The sequence below is a fragment of the Penicillium waksmanii genome (assembly GCF_028829765.1).
Source record: "Penicillium waksmanii strain IBT 27052 chromosome Unknown utg000004l:1.0-5674109.0:1.0-5678898.0, whole genome shotgun sequence".
NCBI lineage: Eukaryota > Fungi > Ascomycota > Eurotiomycetes > Eurotiales > Aspergillaceae > Penicillium > Penicillium waksmanii.
Window position 1 is genome coordinate 2,404,920 of NW_026643251.1, and position 25,838 is coordinate 2,430,757.

The 25,838-nt window shown below is 50.2% G+C and overlaps 9 protein-coding genes across 9 annotated transcripts; 3 read left to right on the forward strand and 6 right to left on the reverse strand.

The window, feature by feature from the left end:
• Positions 1-152: 152 nt before the first annotated feature.
• On the reverse strand, positions 153-1,769 carry N7481_003709 (FAD-binding oxidoreductase; the record flags this gene model as incomplete). Its single annotated transcript, XM_057262928.1, has 1 exon — positions 153-1,769. One exon carries the CDS (start codon positions 1,767-1,769, stop codon positions 153-155), a length of 1,617 nt encoding a protein of 538 aa, XP_057124589.1.
• Positions 1,770-2,068: 299 nt separating this feature from the next.
• On the reverse strand, positions 2,069-3,441 carry N7481_003710 (uncharacterized protein; the record flags this gene model as incomplete). Its single annotated transcript, XM_057262929.1, has 2 exons — positions 2,069-3,173; positions 3,272-3,441. 2 exons carry the CDS (start codon positions 3,439-3,441, stop codon positions 2,069-2,071), a joined length of 1,275 nt encoding a protein of 424 aa, XP_057124590.1.
• A 746-nt stretch (positions 3,442-4,187) lies between these two features.
• N7481_003711 (uncharacterized protein) lies at positions 4,188-6,476 on the reverse strand (the record flags this gene model as incomplete). Its single annotated transcript, XM_057262930.1, has 2 exons — positions 4,188-5,998; positions 6,083-6,476. 2 exons carry the CDS (start codon positions 6,474-6,476, stop codon positions 4,188-4,190), a joined length of 2,205 nt encoding a protein of 734 aa, XP_057124591.1.
• A 2,953-nt stretch (positions 6,477-9,429) lies between these two features.
• Positions 9,430-11,775, forward strand: N7481_003712 (NAD-dependent malic enzyme; the record flags this gene model as incomplete). Its single annotated transcript, XM_057262931.1, has 5 exons — positions 9,430-9,503; positions 9,616-9,835; positions 9,951-10,029; positions 10,139-10,487; positions 10,707-11,775. The coding sequence occupies 5 exons, from the start codon at positions 9,430-9,432 to the stop codon at positions 11,773-11,775; spliced, it is 1,791 nt and encodes a 596-aa protein (XP_057124592.1).
• Positions 11,776-12,903: 1,128 nt separating this feature from the next.
• On the forward strand, positions 12,904-14,393 carry N7481_003713 (Aldolase-type TIM barrel; the record flags this gene model as incomplete). The annotated part of the gene is made up of 5 exons (XM_057262932.1): positions 12,904-12,972; positions 13,044-13,212; positions 13,339-13,566; positions 13,638-14,242; positions 14,328-14,393. 5 exons carry the CDS (start codon positions 12,904-12,906, stop codon positions 14,391-14,393), a joined length of 1,137 nt encoding a protein of 378 aa, XP_057124593.1.
• A 465-nt stretch (positions 14,394-14,858) lies between these two features.
• On the reverse strand, positions 14,859-16,926 carry N7481_003714 (ATP-binding response regulator; the record flags this gene model as incomplete). The annotated part of the gene is made up of 3 exons (XM_057262933.1): positions 14,859-15,112; positions 15,197-16,235; positions 16,306-16,926. The coding sequence occupies 3 exons, from the start codon at positions 16,924-16,926 to the stop codon at positions 14,859-14,861; spliced, it is 1,914 nt and encodes a 637-aa protein (XP_057124594.1).
• A 7-nt stretch (positions 16,927-16,933) lies between these two features.
• Positions 16,934-18,723, reverse strand: N7481_003715 (uncharacterized protein; the record flags this gene model as incomplete). Its single annotated transcript, XM_057262934.1, is given in 2 exon segments — positions 16,934-17,257; positions 17,275-18,723. Coding segments are annotated over 2 exon segments (1,773 nt in total), but the record flags the coding sequence as incomplete, so codon positions are not given.
• A 952-nt stretch (positions 18,724-19,675) lies between these two features.
• Positions 19,676-22,135, forward strand: N7481_003716 (uncharacterized protein; the record flags this gene model as incomplete). The annotated part of the gene is made up of 5 exons (XM_057262935.1): positions 19,676-19,869; positions 19,923-20,046; positions 20,190-20,839; positions 20,919-21,930; positions 22,004-22,135. The coding sequence occupies 5 exons, from the start codon at positions 19,676-19,678 to the stop codon at positions 22,133-22,135; spliced, it is 2,112 nt and encodes a 703-aa protein (XP_057124596.1).
• Positions 22,136-24,531: 2,396 nt separating this feature from the next.
• On the reverse strand, positions 24,532-25,281 carry N7481_003717 (basic helix-loop-helix domain-containing protein; the record flags this gene model as incomplete). Its single annotated transcript, XM_057262936.1, has 1 exon — positions 24,532-25,281. The coding sequence occupies one exon, from the start codon at positions 25,279-25,281 to the stop codon at positions 24,532-24,534; it is 750 nt and encodes a 249-aa protein (XP_057124597.1).
• Positions 25,282-25,838: the final 557 nt, after the last annotated feature.

Below are 25,838 nucleotides of genomic sequence, written 5' to 3' on the forward strand. Positions count from 1 at the left end.
ACACGGCATATTAGCCACGTGGTTTTAATTCGCATTTTTGTATAAATGGTTTCATAAGGATATCGTAAAGATAGCGTGGCTGTCTTCTGCTACTCTTCTGCTCTTGTTCCCGTCGGTAATAATAAATTATCAATATTGCCGGGGTATAAACACTAGTCACCCTTCTTGCTAGAGCCCTCCTTCTGTAATAGATAATCACCACCTCTCCAAGCCTTGTAAACTCCATAGAGTCCACTAAAAGGCCATACATCCCAAAGAGTCCGCTTAACCATCCCCTTCCACCCAGATTCAAACTCCCCACGGTGCGCACCAGGAAGATCCGACTCGCGTACACGAACCTTGTCAAACAAAGTCGGCAGATGCTGGGCATGATACTTTGTGCGGAGAGCATCGTATCCGTCTTTCTTGTAGATATCCCAGAACTCCGATTCGGTGTAGTAAGTATGCGCATAAAGCCACTTCTTCCCTCCAAGGGCATGGACCTTGTGCTCGATACCGCGGTTTTGAGCCACAAAGCCGGACTGCCCGCTTGCTGTTGACGGGCCCCAGAGTCCGAAGTTCATGAGAGTCGTTCGCTCGGTGTTGGTCGATTCTGATTTTGGTTCCGATTCTTGACCTTCGATCATTAGTCCGCCCGCACTTCCTGGTGGAAGTGGACAGAGCCAGAGCGGATATTGTCCGAAGTTTTCTGGAATGTCGAGCCAGTCCAGAAATTCCGCTGCAGTGGATATCGGTACGCCGACGTCTTGAATCACGTATTGTCGGGCAAGACCGCTCACATGTAGAGCGTGGTACATGACTCGCGTGTGCATGAAATAGTCGAGTATCCAACGTGTGATGAAGTTAAACGGCGTGAGGAAGTATTGGAAGGCATACCGGCCCACCCAGAAACCACCTCTATCGTAGCGGAACAGATAGTCTTGAAGTGGGATGTAGTCGATTGCATCAGGTGTAGAGGTATCTCGTCGACTTGAAGTTGAACGTTTAGCGATTTTCTCGGTATGTAAATAGAACCACTGATCACGCGGTTGAGTGAACTGTTGGACTGAGCCCTTGCTCGATTTCCCGTCTACTTGTTTCCCGGCACAGACGACGATTTTCGTTCGCGAATACACGATGCCATCCAGATACTCTGTCTCCGGGTCCACGCTCGCTTCCTGGAATACCCGTAGCGCATCTGTCATATCGGAGCTAACATAATATTTCAATTCGACCAGGGGTTGAGCCTTTTTCAGGCGGACCTCTAATAATGTCACAACACCCATAGTTCCGAACGATGAAGCCGCGCCCCAGAACAAATCAGACCGTGAATCTTGAGCTGAGTCGTCATTCTCGCCTTTGTTGTCGATTCCGACATGGTCGTTATATGCTCTCACGATCTGACCATCTGCAAGCACCATTTCAATCCAATTGACGGTATGGTCAAAGAAGCCTTCGCGAAAAGAGCTGCTTTCTCCTGAAGTCCCGGAGAAGCCGCCTCCAACGGTAATTCCCGGAAACTCCATGACCACCAACGGGACGAGGCCCTTTGCCTTGGTGGCGGCGACGAGAGAGTCCATGGGGACATTGGGCTCCACGAGTGCGGTGCAGCCATCTTCATTGATTTCCAGAACGCGGGTGAGTGCAGCTGTGCTCACAGTGGTGGATGGAGAGTGATTGGCTGGCCGGGTACTGTTGGTTGAGCCATGGTAGATGCGAAAGGGTTGTTGACGACGGTGGAAGTCGGCAACCCGCTCCGAAATCTGCTGTACAGCAATTGAATGATCCATCTCCACCGAATTCAGATCGATGCGAGAGTTGGAAGTACGGAGTATAACTCCGTTAATCATGCGGAGTCGTCGGTGCCTGCGGGCGGTGAGAGCAGTCAATATCAACAGTCAACATCGAGTATAGAAGAGAACTCGTGCAACTAGTACTACTACTTCGTTGGTACTTTATTACTGCTTATCCAGACTATTGAGCCATTGTCTAATAGGAGTATTAGTAGTAGGGTAGTAGTAATAGTGTATCAACACCATCCATGCTAAGTCCGAATCTATACTTATGCTTCAATATACAGGTAACTGAACTACAGCTCATCCTTGTGCTCGTCCGCTGGCAAAGAAACTGGTCGACCACTATCAACTCCCAAATCAACCCCAATCTTCTTGCGCCACTTCTCCCACAAAGCAAAGAAATCCTTCTCCATGCCACTCTCCATCTGATCCGGCAGAACAACCACATACTCAATGTAAAGATTGCCCGGTTCATCCTCGCCCTCCTCGTGATGATCGTGCAAATGACCCTCCGAGTAAAACGGCATGCCCTCACCAACAATCGTCTCCACCGAAAAGGGCTGTACAACCTCCCCACGCTTCCGACTCAACGCAACAGCATGACCATCAAGATGTGTAACATTTCGAGTCCACTCTCCCATCCAAGCCTCCCTCAACGACAGCATCTCCTTCCAGAACAAATCCTTCCCCTTCCTCCGGAAGAAAGTCCCATCCGTCCTCTCTTCCTCGCTCGCACCAAGCTCAGGCTCCTGCTCGTCCAAAACAACAATCAAATCACCCGCAACCCAATCGGGCGACTCATCAGCCTCGTTCTCAAAAACAAGCCGAGTCCCCTTACCCATGCCAGGCTCAATCGAAGCAGAAGTCTCAACCCCCTTCTTAACAACCCTCTGCCCAGCACAAACAGGACAAGGGTTCTTGACCTGCTTTCCTTGCCCTCCACATTTATCACAGGCCATTTGAACCTGCTGAAACATGCCGGGCGCAAGCATATGTTTCTGAATCACCATACCCCGTCCCGAGCACCGGTCACAAGTAACAACTTCCCGGTCCTTAGATCCTGTCCCTTCACAAGAATCGCAGATCTGCTGCTTCTCCACCAGGAAATTAATTTCCCGCCCATTGTAGAAGTCCCGTAGTGGCAGCGCGGCTCGAACTTCCATATCAGGTCCCCGTCGCGCACCAGGCGCGTGTCCGAAATGGCCCCCTCCTCCGAAAAATCGTGAGAATAGATCGAATGGGTCATTGCCGCGCCCACCACCCGCCGAGCCGCCCTTCCGGTGCTGCTCGACTCCGTCGTGTCCGTATTGGTCGTAGATCTTTCGTAGGGAGCTGGTGGAGAGGACGTCGTAGGCGTCGGCGATTTCGACGAACTTCTCGCGCGCGTTTTCGTCATTGCTAGAATTTGCGGTTGATTAGCATGGCCATTCATTGCTTGAAATAGATTGGATTGGATTGGATTGGGACTTGATTGCTGCGCAGCGGTTTGTACTCACGGATTCTTGTCAGGATGGAATTTCTTGCTGAGCGTGCGGTATGCGCGCTTTACATCTTTGTCGGAAGCGGTTTTGTCGATTCCGAGGGTCTTGTAGTAATCTTCGGTGGCGAGGACAACGACGGCGAATAAGGCGACCGCAATGGCCAGAAGGAGTCGTTGGAGATACATGTTGTTCCGATTCGAAGGTTTAGGGCTATTAGCCGCGGCGGTGTTGCTGGAGTAGAGCTCCGCTGCAGCTAGATGTGGCTGTCCCGCGTTATGGCTGGGGGGGGAAGGAGTGTGTTGTCTTAAGTTGGATTGAAGTATTAGGTCGACATGAGTGGAATAGGATTGAGTTCCCGGTGGACTGGCACGAATAGATCTTTTGCGAGAGATCAACTGGAGTGGAGGGTGAAGTTCAACTGAGCCCGTGAGGTGGTCAATCAATCCGGCCAGATAGCCCTTATCGCTGGTCACGTGCTGTGTCAATGAAGTATAACAAGTTCGGGGTATTGGACAGAATATACTAGTAGTGTATTGTAAAGGTTGCATTTCATGTAAATGAATGACAAAACACACTTGGTGATACTTGATTCCAAGGTTCATGGGATACACCACTGGGAAAGGGTTTCAAGTTGTCGAAAGACTGAGTACATCATGATCGTATTATATATCTATCCAGGCACACGGATGTCACCCGCCACTGTCAGTGGGCACCTGGGCACTGGCCCTGGAGCAGCATGCAATAAATCATTGGAAAGAAAGAAACAACTTGAAGTCAAATGAACCCGTATAAATACGAACTAATACCTAATTAAGCCAATCGCCATATCATGTCGTACATCCGTAAATCATAAACCGTACCCGCATGCCAAACCATAACCAGAAACATAAAAGTAGTAAACATGAACCCGAATCCAGAAATCACGGAGGTATCATTGCAAGCCCGCAACATCAAAAATATCATTCCGCCAGGTAGACCCCAGTCCATGCGTCTCATCACCATCCTCAATAGCCTCCTGCGCCCGGGTAGCCTCTTCACGCCACGTCTTAACAATACTCCCCGGCGCATAAACGTCCCGGAAAACACCACTCTTCAGAGGATCAATACCGACCCGGGCTTCCACATCCGAGTCGGCAGGTTTGAGCCGGGCAAGGACGGCTCGTACAAATGTTGCCAGATCCTGCGGGTTAGCGATGCGGGTTGCGCGGAGACGCTCGCGCGCGAAGACAAGTTCCCTGTTCAAGGCGAAGGCGGCGGCGACGATTTCCTCGGCGATTTTTTTCTCCAGGGTTCGTCGTACGAGGTGTTTTAGGAAGGGCTTTGCGAGCCAGAGTAGGAAGCGCCATTTGCTTTTTGAGACCTTGTAGTCTAGTTTGTGGATGCGGACCCGCACGCCTCGGAGGGTGAAGATTTGTTCGAGTCGATTGCGTCCGACTTCGACTTCGAGGGTTATGTCGATTCCTCGGCGGTCTAGATAGAAACTGGCTATGCCTTCGTCTTTGAAGTAGAAGAGTAGACCGGTGTGGGCCTTGAGCCAGTAGCCGAATTCTTCGGCGCTGATGTTGAGGCCTTGGACTGTTACTGTGAAGATAGTTTTGATGGCTGTCTCGGTTCGTTTGGAGTGCTTCTTGACGACCTCGATGTCGTTTCGCGTGACGAGGTGCAGCCGGTATGGGAGGAAAGAGGAATAGTTGACTGTGCGGCCGGGTTCAAGGATTAGATTCTCTAAGAGGAGGTCCATCTCTGGCGCGGAGATCTCCAAACGCGGGATTGGGATGTACTGGATGGCTCGGAGGAGAACAGGGAGCATGACGTTGACGATATCAGCTGGAAGATCAGCCTTGTGGTCATTGTAGGCTGCCGAGGCATTGTGGTAAATCCTTTTCGTCGCATTGATTACTTTGGTCACTGCAGGGTCCTCGGGTACCGATCGCAAGGCTCGTTTGGTTTGTGCTAGGAAGCCATCCAAGTCCTGGCGCAGATGTCCCTCTGACCCGACACGCTCGGACTTTTGCTGGAGCTCATCGAGTTTCTCAGGAGCGTGGTTGAAGAACTCGGGGTCGGTGAGCATATCCTGGAGAGAATTGCCAGCTTCACCCATCAACCGTTCAAAATCAGGGTCCGAATTAGCATGTCGTAAGAGATCATGGAATTTTTGTTGCAACTTGTCCCATTCCTCTGCATTTCCAAACGACCGTAACAGACCCCAGAATTGATCCACCGCTTGCTTGAGATCATCATTCATTTGGAGATCCTCCTCAGCAGCATCCGCCGTGAATTCTGCCGCATTGGCATAGACTGCCGCATATCGCTTTACCAGCTGTGCAATGGTCGAGACTGAATCCGTATAGTCAGTTCTCTCCCGTAGATTCTGGACCGTCTTCTTTAACCGATAGAGCAGTGTATCTCGTTCTCGACCGGAAAGATGTTCCCGAGCACTTTTCACTGCATCCTCGCCCGTATGAGCTGCGCCTTTCCCCGCAACATGGGCAATATGGCTGAGTTCCTCTTTCACCTGCTCCCCCGACAACTCCCGACCCTCATCAGCGCCCGCACCCGTCAGCGCCTGCTCTTCTTCTTCAGAAGGCTGCACCTCATCCGCGACTTGTTTCGACGCCTCTGCCAGGGATGAGGCTGTATCTGCAAAGATCTGGCGGCCAACGGTAGCAATATCGTCGACGAAGAGACGGAAGTCAGCGTTTGTGAGGAGTAAGCTTCCCACGGTACGGAAACTATCATATGCTACATATTAAACAAGCATGGGGTTAGCCAACAAGCCCAGACGAGTAACTAATCATGTCAGACACAGGGAGGAGGTGGACCCACCAGCTTTGGTATCGGCGCGTGCTTTCACATGCGCCGCCTGCTGGGATATGCGGGCCTGATCGACCGAGACGCGGGCGCGGGAGAGACGCCAGAGGAAGTTCTGGAGATGATCGGAGCCATTTTTGTCGTGCAGGAACTCGATCAAGGAGGTGATCCAAAGACGCGCGTCGCGGACGAGTTGGCGGCCGACGGAACCGATGTCTTGGTTGCGAAGGTTGAGAAGGTCGGAAGCGAGAAAGGTGCGGAGATTGGCGATTGTTTGCTCGGTGGATGGGAGGTAGCCTTCAGAGAGAGCGCGGAGCATCTGGTAGGAATGGAGCTTCTGGTGGAGCTGACGCTGACGGGCAGTGTCATCCTCGTAACGGGGGAGCAGGGGCTCTGTTTCGCCCGGCATGGTGGATGTGGTAGAGATTGACAGCGACAGTGATAATGGATAGAAGATACGAGGATTCGAGCACAGCTGCCAGCATAAGCAGAAGTGAGGCGAGTAGAAGTGAGGTGGAAATGGGAGTGGAAGTGGAAGTTGCAGCCAGCCTGTTTTGCCGATGACGACACCGGGGTCGGACAGGGATTGCACTACATTAGTACGAGTATACATGGGGTATAGTATATAGTATACTTCTAACATAATTGTAGCATCAATTAAGTATTCGAGTGTTCCTAGTATATAGAATATACTATAACATACTATGATAGCTATAGTATACATATCTACGGATACTGTTCTGCTCTTCGACGATCGGCGGGTCTGGGGAAGCTGAAGCTCTCTGGCCAATCAGCTTGCAAGTTAGGGTTTCCAGTCTGTTCAAACACATCAAGGCGCGGCTCACAGCCCAAATGCCTTATGTTGGGCATCTATGATGGGAGCACCTATCGAGCGAGGCTCCATGAATGGGGACCTGTGTATTGACCGAGAGATAATTTAGCAGTGTATATACAGACTAACCACATTGCGCAAGTCTTGCTAGATGCTAAATACTAAATGCTAAATGTGAGAATGTGCTTTATGATAAAGCACAATAAATTGTTAGAAGGCTAGAATACCTTCGATATACCCAGGAGAAGGAGCTTTGCTAAGCCGTTCTGAAGTATGATGGCAAAATTGCGTCCCCAAGACCGGCTAGGTCAACAAGTATTATGTCCACTGGATTGCAACAACACTAGTACGCGTACTGAGTAGTTACTATAGGGGAAGACACTCTACTAACAGATCCTTTCCTCGGGCAACTACCACTGCCATAGCTAAAGCTAATTATTTGTCGGAACACCACAACGATGGGCCGAGGGCTGGGGAAAGCCTAGGAGAAGCTTTCCTTGATGGATATCCCCGGTAGAGGGCTGGGCGAACACACGACCCAGGGAACATACTTCCAGGCTCCAGCGCCTAGTTATTATTTTCTCAATTTCTTTTCTTCTTCTTTGGTGCTGGTAGGGCACCCACCTACGTAAGTATCATCCCACGCACTGGTCGCGCGATTGAATAGACGGCGATCACCCGTTTCCCCACCGGACTAGAACCAACCGGATAGATCGCGTGGGCAGGTTTCATGCAAGCTTGTTTGTGACCTCGGATGGGACGAGAATGGATGAGAATAGGTGTAACTTGGTATTAATTTCGCGCACCGTGTGGTGCCTTGATGATCAATATTTTGTGGAATATTTGCACAAAAATCGCGCAAAAGGTATGCATCTCGTAGACTCAACTGTAAGGCTGGAGATGGCGGGAAGGCGGCAAGGCGGAAAAGAAAAGAAAAAAGGTTGAATTAGCCAATCATTTTACAGCAGAAGTCCCTGACAACTTGAAATTCACTATTAATAGTAGCGTGATTTTTCCACGAGGGTTGAGAAAGCTTGACCCCTTTAGTCAGGTATTATAATGGGGATAATGGGGATGGTAAACAAATAGAATTGGATTAAAATAAATCAATAACAATTTTACTACATATGAGATGTAGAACAAGGCTTGAATCATTTGTTGGGATGTACACTACTCTGTACACGACATCATCATGCACGGCATTTGAGCAAGGGGGCATTCCGAATCTTACTGACTCGCCAAAAAATCACGCATGTAGGGGGGTTCAAAAAAAAGAAAGGAAATTGGAGAAAACGAAAAAAACCAACCTGGAAGAGTGTACTCCGTAAGGGAAAAAGAAAGAAAAAAAACCCCCCAAAAAACTCTGCTTGGAGATTCGCCATTCGGCGGGTTCTACCATTCAGAGTGCCGAACGGCAATTGTCAACGCGGCCAACTTGGAACATCTCAACCCTCCACTCTCTCGGGGGAGTAGTATGGGAGCAATGGGGGCTACACGGGGGCCCAATTTTATTTTTCCCATCGTTTCCGCCCGATGATTTTCCCATCAGGTAGCTTCCGTGTTTCTTTTCCTATCGCAGACGCAGACCTTCTCTTACACACGGCAGGCTCCGCACGCCGTCTCCCGTACGGAGATGCCCTGCTAGGTTTAGTGGGCCCCGCTCGAGTTAGGGCTTCTGGAAGTTCGATCCCTGGAGTTGCTGACCAATTATTGATCCCCCCACCCCCTTTGATGGATTCGTAGAACTAGGATTAGTGCTCGGAGTTTAGCCTGTACTCAATTTGTATCAATTGGCACCGAGAAGATCCACTTCGGCACCAACTGCGGCTCTGGAAGCTCGCTGAGGTGGAGACCCTGTCCTTCGGCGGATCCATCGCGGTGTCTCCCCCGGCCTATGTGGCCACTCATAGCCCTGGATTTTTATTCGGAGAATGCAGTTCGAGACCTACCGTGTACTCTACTGTCCAGTCTTCAGTCCTGCAGAGAACAGCATTATAGACTCCTCACACGGGACCCGCCATACCGTGTATCCCTCTTCACGCTGCAGCAGCACCCGAGATGGTCCATCTCGTCTCTCCTTATACCAGCAGACATGCTGACGTTTACCGGGTACAAGTTGGTTGTTCTGGAGCGTACTCCGTACAATTGCCCTCAATCCAGCCCTGCTCCACCCTTGCTCAAGCTCCCCGATCTGATCCATTCCACTCCGCGCGCAACGGTTCGCTGCCATCACCGAATATCCACATCCAGGTCCCACGCCGCGACCCCTTCCCAACCCCCGAGTCTTTCCGACTCTCCAAATCATGCTTCGTCTTTTACTGAGCCTTGACCGTCCTTCCCCTCTTGCCGTCCCGGCGAATTCTCATTGCTCGGAATGTCGTGGATGATGTGCGCTCGTGTGTCCCAACGGACGCCTAGTGTGTTCCGCGCACTTAAAACCATGCCACGCTCGCCTCGTCCTCGCCTCTCTTCTTTCTATCATTCTTCCCCTTCTGCGACAAGTAAACTTGCACGCACTCAGTCAGACACAATGGCACGATTTTCTCCCCAACAAAGCCGGCCCGTCCATGCGACCCCGTTTATGAACCACTCCAACACTCCCTCGTAAGTTCCAAACATTGATGCTTGCCATGGAATGGCATAGCATAGCATAGCATAGCACAGCACAACATCTTTCTCCGCAAGATCAATGCTAATACCGCTATGATTTTCCTAGTGACGCCAACTATGACACCGCCAACCCCTCTTACATTCGCAAGTACCTGCGCACATACGGCCTCACTCCTCCTCGCGCCGAGAGCTACGAGACCCAAAAGACACGATGCCTGGCCCAGTTGGGTCTGAAGAACACTTCCATCGACAAGTTCCAATACCTCAGCACTCTGCGCAAAAATAATGTCCACCTTTTCTACCGCCTGGTCACCGACCACCTCAGGGTACGTGAAAAAATCCCCATTATAAGAGTCATAGAGTCATACATCGCCATCACTTTCATGTGATTGGACCGCATGTGCTAGTCGGAAAAGGAAAGGGCACTAACAACCCCTGCAGGAATTGACGCCCTTGATCTACACTCCCGTGGTTGGCGAGGCCTGCCAGCGTTGGTCCGAGATCTACCAACAGCCCGAGGGTGAGTTAAATTAACCTAGTCCCATTGGAGCGGTTCCGAAGCTTTTCGGAACCGCCTCCTCTTCCCCACGAATTCAAACCGGAGTTAATGCTAACATGACTCAAAATAGGCATGTACTTGTCCTGGGAGGACCGCGGCAACCTTGCTGCTGTCATTGCCAATTGGCCCCAGCCCAATGTTGAGATCACATGTATCACCGATGGTTCCCGTATCCTCGGACTGGGTGATCTGGGTATCAACGGTATGGGAATCCCCATTGGTAAATTGGCGCTTTACACTGCCTGCGCTGGTATTCGTCCCGAAGCCACTCTTCCCTTGACTCTCGATCTCGGAACTGGCAACAAGACCCTCCGGGAAGACCCGCTCTACATGGGTTCCCGTCGTGACAAGATTAGCGCCGAGGAGGAGCGCGAGTTTATGGATGAGTTGATGTCTGCTCTCACCGAGCGCTGGCCTGGGTAAGTCACAAGTCACTTTTCTTCTTGCTTCTTTCTTCTGCATGCCCATTGTCGTCATCCCCTTCGTGTGTTTCCGGGTAGATCTGATTGATCCACTTATTTCCCCGATCATGCTCACTATTCCCCCTCATCTCTCCGCGTGGACTCCCCTCATCCGAAATTACCCCCCGTATATTCCCCCTCACTGGGCTTGAGCTCGGCTAATCGAAGCTTATCTAGTATTGTCATCCAATTCGAGGATTTCAAGAACCCCTTCCCCGCATTGGAGCGTTACCGCGACACCTACACTTGCTTCAACGATGATATCCAGGGTACTGGTGCCGTTATCCTCGGTGGTGTTATCAACGCCGTCAAGCGTACCGGTCTCCCCTGCAAGGACCACCGTGCTGTCTTCCTCGGCGCCGGCTCCGCTGGTGTCGGTGTTGCCAAGCAGATTGTTGAGTTCTTCATCCGCGAGGGTATGACCGAGGATGAGGCCCGTAACTGCTTCTACCTTGTCGACACCAAGGGTCTTGTTACTGCCGACCGTGGTGACAAGCTCGCCGACCACAAGGTCTACTTCGCTCGCCAGGATAATGCTGGCCAGCAGTGGAAGACCCTCGAGGAGGTCGTCAACCACGTCAAGCCCACCATCCTGATGGGTCTGTCCACTATTGGAGGCGTCTTCACCCCCGAGATCCTCCGCAACATGGCCGACTGGAACACCACCCCTATCATCTTCCCCCTCTCCAACCCTTCGTCCAAGTCTGAGTGTGACTTCGAGTCCGCCGTCAAGTACACCGATGGTCGTTGCCTCTTCGCCTCCGGTTCTCCCTTCCCCAACTGCACTTTCACCAACTCCGCCGGCGAGACCAAGACCTACTACCCGGGCCAGGGTAACAACATGTACGTCTTCCCCGGTATCGGTCTGGGCAGCATTCTGTCCAAGTCCGTCCGTGTCACCGACAGCATGATCTACGCCTCCGGCGAGTCTCTGTCTGCCGCTCTGACCGCCGAGGAGCTTGAGCGTGGTCTGCTCTACCCTGACATCACCCGCATTCGTGAGGTCAGCATCGTTGTCACCCGCAAGGTCATCCGCGCTGCCCAGAACGACAAGGTTGACCGCGAGACCCACCTCCGCAACATGTCCGATGCCGATCTGGAGAACTGGATCAAATCCCGCATGTACGACCCCCACACCGAGGTTCGCGAACTCGAGCGTGAGGTCGGCCACCTGCTCTCCAGCCTGGGCAACCTCTCCCCGCTGATGAACGGTTCCCCCACCGACGAGAACGGCTCTAAGCTGTAAAAAGGTCATCCTCGACCACCACCTTTCTTGCGGTCTTCAGGACTGGATCTTGTTGATGGCGTGATCGAAATCTTAGTGCATCTGTTCCTTTGTTCTAATATCCGCGCCAGGCTCACTGCGTGAGAACCCCTGCACCTCTTCATCTTTCAGCGTTGTTAATTTTCGGACCGGGTCTTTTCTTTCCTCTTCTCTTGTTCTCTTATTTTCCCCTACCACCTTTTGTTTGTTTGTCTTGGTCTTCTCCTGGAATACCCTGCCATCACGTTTCATTCCGTCGCATGGCCCTGCATTGGTAGGATAGCAAAATCATGAATGAAAGCAAATATGTCATCCACATCTTCTCCATTAAAGTAAAAGAAGTAGCAAGTTCATTGGGCCCGAACAGGTTTTAAATATTCTCATCTTTTCCGGGGCTAGCCGTTCCATCTGTCCTTCGGGCCGAGGTGATTCCCTTCATCGATGCAGAAAGCCCGTATACAATCAAAAGTAGCGAACACTGCAAACTTGAAGACTGCCTCGAAATTTATCTATCCAAATAGATCATCAAGCACATTCAAGTTACCAGTATTTCATCGATCTTGAAAACTCACTCCCAAGTCCATTCAAATTGAAGCTAGTCTAAACTGATCTAAACCAGCCCAATGCCGCCGGGTCCCTCCCGAATCTTCACATGCGCAGAGTAACTCAAACCTCCGACTGTCCAGCCCCACAGTCCAAACCCCCAGCGTAATGCATACCTTAATTGTACTCTTGGCTGCAGTTTTTGTGAAGACCCACAAATACTCTGAAATGAGTTTAAAAATTGTTACTGGATAGTGGGGATGGTGCTATGATCATTCTATCAATAAAAATCTGGGTCTGCCCGGAGAGATTGTCTCCCCGCGTGGCAAGTGGACCCACCGAGGTCCCCTTTCTTCCTTTGGGTTTTTTTTTTGGTTTAATTCATCAAGCCGAACTGTCCTGCTTTTGAATCGTGGGTATTTCCTATAAGTCAACTGTGAGAATTGGATTCGTTTTGGTCAACTATCACTGCTGAGCAGCTATTCTCAAAACTGCAACTCGTTTCCGCCACCAGAAACATTACACTGAATCGTCGGCTTGAAAACCTTCGGGAATCACACTATCAAAATGCCTTCACCACTATCGGACCCCGTCAAACTGCCTTGCGGTCTTGTCCTACCAAACCGACTATCAAAGGTTTGCAGTCTCTCCTCTTACCCCATGGTGGCACCCCCACTGTCCAGAAACACAAACTAATACATCCACAGGCTGCAATGGCCGAAATGATGGCCAAGTCCCACCACCCAGACCCTCTCTACGAGGCCTATGAAAAATGGTCCACCGGCGGCTGGGGCAGTATTCTAACCGGCAACGTCCAAGTCGACATCAACCACCTAGGAAGCCCCTTCGACCCAGCCCTGGACGGCGAATACACCGGTCCCGACGACGACAACAAGGCTCTAGTAGCACGCTGGACTAAGTATGCCACCGCATGCCAGCAACACGGCACACCCGCCTGAGCCCAAATCTGCCACCCGGGACGACAATCATTTCGCGTCGCAGGCAAGCGCGGAATTTTCGCAAACACAATTGCTCCCTCCGCGGTCCCGATTTCGATAGGTGACTCGTGGCTGGAGTGCTTCATTGGGGCTGTTGCTTGGACAAAGCCTCGTGCTATGAGTACTGCCGAGGTGCAGAGGGTTATCTCGCAATTTGTTGATACGGCGAGACTCATGGCCGATGCGGGATTTTCGGGTATTGAGCTGCACGGAGCGCATGGGTATCTTATTGGTATGGAATGGATCCATACATAATCCTGTCTTGAGAAGTATTGTGCTGATTTGATTCATATATGCTCTTAGATCAATTTCTAAGCTCCAAGACAAATCTCCGGACCGACGAATTCGGCGGCACGCCCGAAAAACGCGCGCGCTTCGTCCTGGAAATAATCAAACAGACCCGCGCAATCGTGCCGCAAACCTTCGCCATCGGAATCAAGCTCAACTCAGCTGATCACAGCTCCGCAACATTTGAAGAAACAATGACCCAAATCGCCCTCCTTGTCGAAGCTGGCATCGACTTTATGGAAATTAGTGGCGGCACTTATGAAGATCCGCAGATGATGGGATATCCCAAGGCGGAGATTCCAGTTAAGTCAGAGCGTACGGCTGCCCGCGAGGCATTTTTCCTGGAATTTGCAAAGACTGTTCGCGGGAGACATCCTGAGTTGATTCTTATGTTGACGGGTGGGTTCCGAACAAGGGCTGGGTGTGTTGCTGCTATTGAGGATGGGGCTTGTGACCTTGTTGGTATTGGACGACCTGCTGCTGTTGAGCCTGCCTTCCCGCTGCTACTTTTGGACGAGGGTGTTAAGGATGATAAGGCTGGCTTGCCCTTGATTAAGGTGCCGCCTCCTTGGTATATGAGGTTCTTGCCTAGGAACCTTATTGGAGCTGGGGCTGAGAGTGTAAGTTTCTTCTTTCTTTCTTTTTCAGAGTACCGTCTTTTGGCTTCCCAATTTATTGAATTTGGACTGACTCAAACTGCTATAGACTTATTACGCGGCGCAAATTCAGCGCTTTGCTCGGGGCCTGGCTACTTATGCGCCGGCTTTGTGAGGGACGGGATGTAGTCTTGTTTGAGGCGGTACTATGGCCTTTGATTGTTCTTAGATAAATATAATATACGTGATACTAAGTACACTAGGTTTGGTTTCACACTTCTGCAGCTTTGACCTTGGGGTTTCACTGTTATAGTATCCATCCTAAAAGGCTTCAGGGCCAGTTCAAAGAGTGTTCGACCCTTTTTTAAAAATTGTCGACCGGCATGAACAGTGGCCGCCGTCAAAGGGTTTTCAAAGCGCCTCTTGGTTCTCGCTGGTCCAAATTTCTTTCATTATTCCGTTTCTTTATCAAAGAGTCAAAGAATACTAATCTACAGTCGATTCTCGAGTTTATAATGATTGCAAAAATATCTTTGCAGCAAAATATTGGAATCAATAACCCTGGATTAAACACATTTGTCCTTGGCCAGCTAAATAGCTGCGTCGGGTCGCATCATACGATTTGCTGATTTTGAAATGACTAGATGTTGTCTTGCACCCTCTGGATAACGGCGTACAAATCCGTTCGCTTAATCGGCTTGGTGACGAAAGTGTCCATTCCGGAACTGAAAGCTTCTTTCTGGGCCGCAAGGCTGTGAAGTCCTGTCAAAGCAGCGATGATTGTGGGCGGCAATGCCTGTCGTGCCGACTCACTCAATGCGGCCCGATGCTTTTTCTCGAGGCGGCGGATTTGTCGGGCCGCCTCAAAGCCATCCATGACGGGCATGGAGATATCTGATAGCGTCAGTTTAGCAGCAAGGGGGGTTTGAGATTAACTACAGGGATGAAGAAGGAAAGAGAGAGAGCGCTTGGACATACCAAGGATAATTACCCGGAGTTGGCCGGGATAGGCCTCATATGTGGCGACTGCCTCGGCCCCATTGCGAGCAGTCATGTACTTATAACCTCCTTTTTTCGCGTACGCACTCAATAGCTGAAGGTTAAGTTCGTTATCGTCCACTAATAGGATGGATGGATTGGGGGATTCTATGTTTCCCTGCCCCTCGTTCGAAGAAGATGGGGGTTGCAAGGTATCCCGTGAATTTAGTCTTCGACTTCCCTCGATTGACGAAGGTGAATTAATTCGAGGCTCGGGGCTCGGAATTGTGTCAGTCGTTGATCGCTTGCCAATTTTCATCCTGTCATCGGGTGCATCGTTGATATCCACGTCCAATGACAAATGAGAGGACTCTGGCATTTCCACCCAGCGAGTCGTCTCCCCAGTCGAGGAGTGGCACTCTCGACCGAGCTGTCGCTTTATGCACAGATCCAGCGCGTGGGCCAATTTTCGAGGCCCACAAGGCTGGCTAATGAATTCGAAGCTTGAGGCTTCGCCCCGATTCTCAGCCGCAACAAACATCCTGTGGGCTTCACCAGGAGACTGGCAGATGACCACAACAGGTGAGCTCCGACCATCTTCGTTGTCGAAATGTTTACAGCTGGCGAGAAGCTTTCTTCTTTCGACATCCTCAGAGTCCAGCTCCGTCTGCACAGCTATGTAGAAGTCGAAACGAAAATTTTCCCCTTCCAGAGCAGATACAGAAGTCACTTTCAAGCCAAACCACTCAGAACACAAACGCTCCAATGCCGAGTACAATGAAATATCTCTTTGAGAACGAAGAGACGATCCGAAGCCTAGGAAACCGATTGTCTTCCCTTTGGTATGTTTTTGCAGGGTATCCAATAGCGAGTCCGGCAGGTTATCCGTTTTACTTGGGTAGCGGCTGAGCGGAGCCCGTACCAACAGTTCAGTGCCAACTCCCTTGGCAGAATTGATCTCGATCGACCCCCCCAGGGACCCAATTGCCTGACGAACGATGCTCAGCCCCAGCCCGTTACCAGGTGCCATTGAATTCTCCTGCCTAAAGGGGGGTGAATAAATCATTTTGCAAGAATTCATGTTCGATGCCCTGCCCAGTGTCCCTTACGGTAAGAGTGACATCATATTCATCAACTTGCTCACCGGGCGCTTCGGTAATCGATCCCGTGTGGCTTGGGGGAGCGCGGCTTCGAGATGATTTTAATCCAAGATATATATAGCCTGAAGAAGTATACTTCAGCGCATTGCCAAAAATGTTCATCAGTATACGGCGCCAAGCACCGGCGTGTGTGAGGAAATCCCATTTCGTCTCTGGCTCTATGTCGAAGATGATCGTAATCTGACTGGCATTCGGGCCTACCTGATCGAATGCGTTCGCTGGGCTAGCCGGTCGCGTAGATGGACCAGTCAACGCTGGAGGCGGCGCATTGGATTTGGTGTAGAAGCTGTATCCGGCGTAAATGGATTCGATGACCTCCTCGAGCACCTCGTCCAACTTGACATGTGAGGACGAAGTCGCTTCACCGCGATCTTTACTTTGCACGCGACCTCCTTCTGTCGAACTGAAAGTCATCTTAGGCTGCTCGGCCTCTCGATTTCTGCTCAGGCGGGATGATTTCTTCTGATAATTGTCGATGAAATTTAAATCAAGCAGGCTGTTGATGGTATCCAAGAGAGTGCGGCCGCATGACTCAATTGTGTGTATCATGCCATATTGCATGGCATTCATAGCGGTATCACCGAGAATGTCCGCTGTACCTAGAATCCCATGGAGGGGGGGTTCGAAGCTCGTGTGTAATGCTACTGATCAAATTGGATTTGGCTTTGTCTGCCATCTCCACGTCGAGGCGACGAATTTGGGCCATAATACTGTTGGTAAAAGCGGAAATGTACACAAGTTCGTTCTCAATGGTAAAGATACGCCGAGGGTCATTTGTCCAGACCAGCGTTCCGGCAGTAATTCTGCGTTTGTCCGAGTCCCAGACAGGTAATATGAGGATGTTCCTAGCATCAGGGAAAATTCTGATCAGGTGTTCGGCATCACGTTGAAGGGTTTTTTTCTTTTTTTTTTTCTGACTTGGCTTGATGAGTGTTGCCGGTCGTTATGATTAAAATCTTCGGTAATGCCTCCGAGTTGGGAGTTTGTCGATTTCTGTGCGGAGCCGTCGCTGTAGTCTGAGAGTAATCGTTCGGCGTTGTAAGAGAAAATCTTGCCATGAGGGTATCGCTGAAGTATTGCTTTTAACAATGGCTCTTGCATCAGGATTTCTCGGCCAGCTACCGAGTCATTGTTGATACTCGATCCCCGCGAGCTCGAAAATCCCAAACATGCACATAGGGAAGTATTGTCAGGCTCCTCACTTTTGCCGCTGGGTGAAGTTCCTGAGTTAGTACTTTCGTCACTACTTAAATCTTTTGCGCCCGGGTCAGACACTCTGCTGCTCATTCCATCAACGAGGCTACCAAAGCGGGCGCTATCCGCATCAAGAAACATAACTCCCTCCGCACCAATTGACTCCCTGATCAGGTTCGCCGCTCGTGAGAAGACAATTTCGATGTTCGTGGAAAGGGAATTTTCTTGCAAATCCTCATCTGCAGGCATAATTCGGATAGATGTATTCAATTGTGTTGAATCCTTCTGAGCTTCTTGGCTGCGATCCGTGACGAAATTGCTGTTGTCGAATGGTTGCCTTGAAGCCTCGCCGTCTCTCTTTGGCAATTCCCTAAGAACCAGAGTGTTCTCATCGTTTTGTCTGGCAGATTCTTGTATATCTTGTTGTTGGATATTCAACTGGCCCTCTTTCTGCTCTCCGGTGTGTCCCGATGCAGCATGCTGTCTATTGGCCTCCCGCCATGAATCACGTAGAGTGGACTTTCCATCGACAAAGCTCCCCAAGCCCAGCATCATTCGTTCTGCCAGGGAACTCTTGCGTACACACTCGCCCATCACCAGATGCTTCATAACGGTTGCAGCCATGTCCTTCATAAAATGAAGGGAATTCTTTGGGAGACCCGACATCCTCATCTCACTGTCCATTATGCAATACGCGCCGATAGTAACACCTCGCGGGCTGACGATAGGCACAGCAGCATAAAAGCGCACGTCAGATAGTGCATAATGCAACCTGCCGGCTTTGAAACGCTCATCGTTATTCACGTCCAAAATAACTAAGGCGCTACCGTCGAATACTTCGCTGTTCTCCAGAAAATACGACGATGGCAAGCGCTCGACATGGTGGCAAAGGCCGCTCTCTTTCGGGAGCACGCAGCTTCCCAATCGTAGCCGCTCGCGGTCATTTTCAGGGATACCACCATTTAGACTCAAGGTCGGAGTAGCTTCTGCTATTACATGCTGGTGGGTACGATCGAAGAGAGATATTAAGGCCCGTTGGGTCCCTAGGCGGGTGGCACCCAGCTGGGCGAAGGAAGTCAAGGCTGAATCTTGTGACGGCTGTGGGATGAAGGTATTGCGGCTCGCGAGATCAAAAGGCGCGAATTGTGAGGTGGCATGGTCGCTAGGGATGTACCTACCTCCGTAAGAGAGCGGTCAGCTATTATTGTTTACAAAGGACATACAAAGCTCAGTCGCACTTGTGAAATTCCCGTTCCTGCGCCAATCTGTAGTTCGATTGCGCATCCTGACCTTCGTTGTCAGCCATGATGGAAAATTTGTGGAAAGAACTATGCATACAGTGCGTCCCGAAACCGGTGCAACAACTTTCACTCTTCGTGGGTTTATTTTGCCCCACTGCCAAGGGACGCTAGCTTATATCTGGAATGGAACCGGAATGTCAGTGTTCCTGTGACAGTCTCAATACCATGGCTGACTCCCATTAAAATACGATGCTTTGTCTCGTAACTGTATTTGCGATCCAAAGGAACTACATTTTCCATATCAATGCAAACAAGTTAAACACCAAAGCTTGAGTGTATGTCGCAAACCTGGCGAACTGTCACTTCCCTGTCACTCCCAAGTCCAAGTTACTGTCCGTGGGGCTTACTCACCACCAAACCAACTTGTGGATTGCATATATTGCGTACCTGCGGACTATCTATGAATCTGTTTATTATAATACTCAGCCTGTCAGCCGCAGCTCTCTCTACTTGATGCTCCCTGACACCCTTGGTGAAAGCTAACACACTGGCATGCTAACAGACTCCTCAGTGGCTTCTTCTGCCTCGGTGGCATAGTTTCCTTTCTCTTCTGCCAATCCCGCTAGGCTAGAAACGTGCGTCTCGCATACCCTTTCCACCAGATACACCAACAAAGCCCAGAAATTGTCGCGCCATGAGCGACAATCTCGCCTGGCGCACGTCTCATTCCGAAGCAGGACCCAGCATCTCGGACCACGCGTCAGCTCAATCGTCTACGATCAGTTCAGTTGGGACATACCCAGGCTCAGGCGTCTGGGCTCCAGAATATTATGGAACATATCCCTGACGACGACCGTTCGGGTTCCAACCTAGGCCATCAGCCTATGAACGCAAAGGTTCCGATCCCCCGCTCAGTCTTTCCCAGTAACTATACTACCAGTCGCCGCGTCAGTAGAGCCTGTGAGAATTGTCGCGATCAAAAGGCCAAATGCAGCGGACATCGCCCCTCCTGTCAGCGCTGTCTGGTTAGTGATGCCCGATGTTTCTACGGCGATCGGAAACGAGAAAAGACGGACAGGTGCGTTCTAGCGCTTGGTGGGATGTGTGATCGTCATCTAACTAGAATATTAGAGAGCTAAAGGATCTATCCGCACAAGTGCAAACCCATAAAAACTTACTACGAGATCTGTACCCACGCCTGGACTCGACTTCCGCGCAGCACATCGATCAGGCCTTCGGTGGTCTATTAGTCAGAGTGAGAATGCACGCCCCTGTCACGCCTCTCCCCTCTCCCCAAACCCTGACCTGAAATCTTGTTGCTTATGTTTGTTTCTTGTGTTGTATTGCCTCATTGTCTCATTTCTCCCATTAACCTATATCCCGTCTAACCATAACCAGTCCCCCGAATCTTTTGCCACTCCATCCGATGTTGGGAGAACAGGAATCCCACAGGTCACCAGGGACTACACCGACGAGGATTTTAACCGCGATGAAGCATCGCAGGCCATGGGGTTCGTTGGAGAGCACTCAGAAGTGACATGGTTGTACAGACTCAAGCGTGATCTAGATAAGGGCGCTTTCACCCCTGTCGGAGACATGCCTGATCAACCATCGGTCTCATCTCTCAATTACTTTCTAGATGACTTGGACATCCCTGTCCCTGACGATATTGACGTTTCAGTACGACCACCCCAGCAGATTGCTGATAGGCTCGTCGAAAGTTATCTCCAGACCATTCATCCCGATTTCCCCATCATCGGCAAGGAAACTTTCCTCAACCAATACCAGTCCTTCTATTCGAATCCTAACGTGCGGCCCGGCAAGCGATGGACAGCCGTGCTAAACCTCGTGTTTGCCATCGCAGCAAAACACTGCCATCTGCTTCAAAACCAATGCCAGGGGAACTATACTGACCACTTGGCCTACTTTGCTCGGGCATGGCGGTTAAATATTGGCAGCGTCGGGTTGTTAGACCATCCAAACCTACAACAAGTGCAGGTAGAGGGTCTAGCTGCATTTTACCTCTTGTCGACGGGGCAGGTTAACAGGTGTGTCCACCTTGATAGTTCTTTAAAGATGTTTTTCTTTTTCTTTTGGTGGTGGCTTGCCTAATCAGCTCTCTATTAGATCCTGGCAGATCCTTGGGATAGCGATTCGCTCAGCGGTGGCAATGGGACTCAATCTCCGTAGTGAGACGGACAGTGTCGCCCATCTATCAAGGGAAACTCGATACCGCGTGTGGTGGGCATTGTTTGCGTTGGATACTGTGCTATACGTGATGACGGGGCGACCCCCCAGCACCGGCGGCATCTTTTGCACTACGCCACTCCCCGTTCCATATCGTGAAGAGGACTTCTGGAATGAAGGAGTAACTCAGCTTATCACCAACCACGAAGCCCGGAGCAATTTGTTAGCATCTCTCCTCACCTCCAGCAAACCCACCACCCATGGGTCTAGCGTGGCCTCTTCAATAACCCTGTCGTCAAGCACGGGCACCGAGCAAACGCCCCAGTCGATAAAGGAAACCCCATCACCGAATATATCCCTTTATTTCCTTTATGTGGTGGATTTGGCGATGTTAACGCGGGAGGCAATTGAAACCTTGTACGCACCCGGGGCGGGAATACGGCGATCGTGGTTGGAGATGGAAATGGCAATCTCTAATTTCAACACTACTGCTGACAATTGGCTCTCACGTCTGCCAGCGGAGTTTCGATTCGGCGAGTTCGACAGTACCCGTCCTTACATCCGCCACCGCATCAGTCTAGCTTTCCGCTTCTATACCACTAAGCTCGTTATCTCGCAGCCGTGTCTCCGCCGTCTCGCCCATCAAGTCTCCGGCACACCTTCCCACAGCTCCGAGTGCGATGTAATAGCAACAATATGCGTGGAAGCTGCGCAGCAGATGTTAGATATCCTGCCTGAGGAACCCGACATTAATTGGCTATACGAGATGTTGCCCTGGTGGTGTTTTCTCCACTACATCATGCAATCCACAACAGTTATACTGGTTGATCTCTTCACCAGGACTCTGCCCGGGACAACCGAGGCTACCGGACTCACGGAGAAAGTCCAGAAGGCTGTCCGCTGGCTCTACGCCATGTCGGACAGAGACCCTTCTGCACATCGAGCCTGGCTTGTCTGTATGGACATCATTTCTCGTCATGGGCTAAGATTCTCCATTTTTCCTGATAATTGACGTCGACTGCTAGGCCCTGGGAGCCACTCCCGCCTTTCCGCTCCCCGTGGAATCGGATTCCGAACCAACGTATTGGGTTCTATTATCAAAACTAAACTATGCCATCATGCTCCATTTTACTTTCGACGCCCTGCCTTGGTTTTGAATTTATGGGTCATACTCATGCTGGTTGCCCTTTGGATGTTGCCCTTTGGATGCATATATTGATTCCTTTCCTCATCATCTCCCTTCACTTCTAGTCTGTGTTGCTTTAGTCGAACATGACTTCCACCATTGTTCGGACACCTTTTGCTTTGGCGTGCTGGTCTTTTGTAAATTAGGTTGGTGGGCTGGTGTGTAGCTGTCCCTTGGCTTGTTTACTGCCGAGTTCTAGGTATTCCTCTGCTACTCCTTTCGTACTGTTGGACTCTTCTTTTCCACTCGAAAATGTTGCACATTCTAGCGTATTGTTCAGCGATAGTGCGAAGATACCATTTCGACTGCTCTTTCAAACAATACCAGACAAGTAGAGAAAGACCATTAATCCCCATACATGCGTGCGTGGCTGACGAGATAAAAACTAACACATCGACGATGACCCCACTAATTATCGCAATCATCAATCCTGGAAGATCTTTACAATATCTTTACCCTGCGCAGTTGGTTCCTGCCGACTATATGCTGATACCGAAAATCGGCATTCCGACAGTTCACGATAATCTCTCCTATAATATACTACTGTATTGGGGTTCCGAACACCTAGCTCGCTCGACTCAGCTCAAGAGTGAAGCTAGCACTGAAACAGTGGGCCCCAAGGTGACTCAGCTTGAAAGCTGGGGCTATGATTGGCTCTGCAGGGAAGCAAGATATGCAAGTCACTAGTTGCAATATTTGTTGGCGAGTAAATCCCCCGGACTGTTACTTGGACATCGGAGTGAGGGAAGTGACAGTTCGCCAGGATCGCGAGGCACTCTCCAGCTTTGGTGTTTGACTTGTTTGTAGTCCCTTTGGATCGCCAATACAGTTACGAGACAACACATCGTATTTTAATGGGGGTCAGTCACGGTATTGAGTCTGATACAGGAATATTAATATTCCGAGGCTATTCCCAATACAGACTAGCGTCCCTTGGCAGCGGGGCTAGAGAATCACTCTTCGAGTGAAGGTTGTTGCACCGGTTTTGGGACGTACTGTACCGCGGTAGACAACGGAGCGCATAGGCAGTAATTTAGTCAGATCCGAACATCCTGGCCAGTTCCATTGTACTGCATCGATTTCCAAGGCACTAGCCAACCACAACGCCATATCGAGAATTGAAAAACGACAAAGAACGCCACTATGTGAAAAAGCAGGTTCTGAGAATTTTGTCGGCTATGACGACGGGCATGTTCACCGCTTTCGGATTCGACGAATCATTTACTAGGGTTAAGAGACCTCGACTACTACAGGAGCGACACGGCTATGAGTGAACTAGTGCTTAAGTTTAAGCTTCTTGAGCCCAGGATATTAGATATCATTTTTCTTCTCACCTCGACCTTCTCCTTCAGGATAATACTTGTGGTCGTTCGGCCTAGATGTCAAATTCCATTCTGGGCATACGCAGATACAGTCGACTCTCATGAGCAACTCCCCGCGCCATCCATCGAAATAATGTTGCACACCCCCAACGTATGCAGCATCTCATGTGTGGGGGGGTTATTGATACTATATTGTGTGCCTGAACCCAGCTCTCTTGTCACATCCAGATTCATCACATAAACCAAATGATACGACAAAGTTTTCGTAAATGACCATTACGCTCCTCTGCATGCTGCCGGCCGTCTTTTCAGACCAACCCTTGGCCACCAGGGCTCGTCTAATGCTAGAGATTGTGACCATCGTGCGAAACTCATCCCAGAGGAAGAAAGCCATCTCATCAAGGTACGGGCCCGGTTTTTCCGACAGGTGGTCGCAGAGCGCGTCGATCATGCGCGGATTTACGGTTGGTTTCCCACCTATGCGAGTAAGGGTGCGTGGATGCTGCCGAAATGTCGCTGGTTTCTGCGAATATTTATGACCGTGACCTTGCTGCATTTAGCTACTGTAGTAATCTCTGCTATCCAATAATATTTGAAGCCGGAGCATGATGATAAGCAATGGTGGAGATCCCGAAATTGAACCTTATTGTTGAGACTTGCCTAAAACCTTGACCCCACCTGGACCCCCAGGATGCATCAAGCGCTGCAGTAGAGCAACAGCAAGATGCAGCAGGGAGAAGTTGGCACTATGCCAGGTATGTTGCTTTGTTTGCGGTGTTTGCTACATTTGTTTAGAATACTCTAGAAGCTCCAGGCCTCTAAATCTAGGCTTTTGTATCTGTGTTACAAGGAATAAAACGGGATTGGTACTATTACTGGTATGCACAAGACGTGTTATCTGCAGATATACGTGATTGGGGTTTGAAAGAGCATCTCCATGTTCGCGACATGGAAACCGATGGCGGGAGCTTCTGTGAGCTTTTAAGTTTATTCAGTTAAGTAATGTTCCTTTCCCTAGTATATTTACATGAATAAAAATCATAAATCATAAATCCTCCTTTTCAAAGAGCGGCCACATATCTGGCTCGTTATGAGGTTTCATCTGATCCAACTGCCCCTGCAAGTCCTCATTTCCTTGCAGCAGAGCACTGACGTATTTTGCCGTCTCATCGAGTATATACTTTCTCGTGAAATTATGGTTCTTCAGTCCAGGGACCAAGTCAGATAGATCCTGATACCCTCGCGTGACAGCTTCCCTCCTCTTCTTTTCCGATCGACAGTGACATAATTGTTGCCCAGGCTTTTGAACACACTTCCGCTTCTTCTTTGGTGGTGCGGGCTCCTCCTGCCTCGCCGGTCGCTTTTCTTCTTTGATCATTTCCGGCGGGCTACTTGCGTCGAGCGACGTTGCCGTCGACAGGGAGGCAGATCTTAACGAGGGTGTTTTTGTTGGGATATCGGTTTGTAGGTTGTTAGAAAGGTCGTATCTGTTCAAGCGAATGATATCCGGCTGTTCCGAGAGGAAGTTTGGTGTGTGCGTGGAGAAATCGAATTCGTAGCCAAAGTCGACGGTGACACTATTGGCGGCATGTATCATGTTGCGCATCAAGTTCTGAGTTACACGTTCCTCAGTCCAAGTTCCGATCGGATTAGAGAATCCATGATAGCAGAAGCTGGGGTCGGATCCCCACTGTAAGCCGGTCTCCAGGGGCCAGCGCTTTTGCTCTTTGGTGTCGGGTGGGCAGCATGCTTCGTTTTCATGGGTGTAATCGCGGGTCTGATGTTCGGTGTGCATTGGTGATGGTGTTTCAGGAGATATATCGTGGACGTAAAATAGTTTTTCTCAGGGTGTGCATGTATTTCTGCATTTGTGAGGGTGTGAAAGAAGTTGAATCCGGGGGGAGAGCAGGGGTCGCGGTTGTCTTTCACAAATGATCAGCTCCTGAAAGGGCGCCAAGTGGCATGAGATGACATATGAAAGTGGCACGGGGTCTAGCGTTGGAACTAAAGTTTTGTTGAGAAAGAAATGACTTATGATAGGAGATCCAAAATCTTACTTGGGTGAGCTTGCGAGGAGGCCCCAGTAATACTACGTCAACACCGGATCGCACCCGGGCGGCTTGCAAAATGGACCGGGTGCATCCCGGAGGAAACCTCCTGACCATATTTGCTCGGGATATTTTCTGTCGTACAATCGCCATGCACAAGAAGCTTATTTGTGTCTCGAGTAGAGCCTCTCAGAAAATTATCCTTGGATTTTTGAGGTTCAAAAAAGGGAACTCGATCGCGTGAGACTCTTTTAGGTCTGGATATAAACACGTGACGTATCCGGGTGCATTCCGGGCGTCGTTC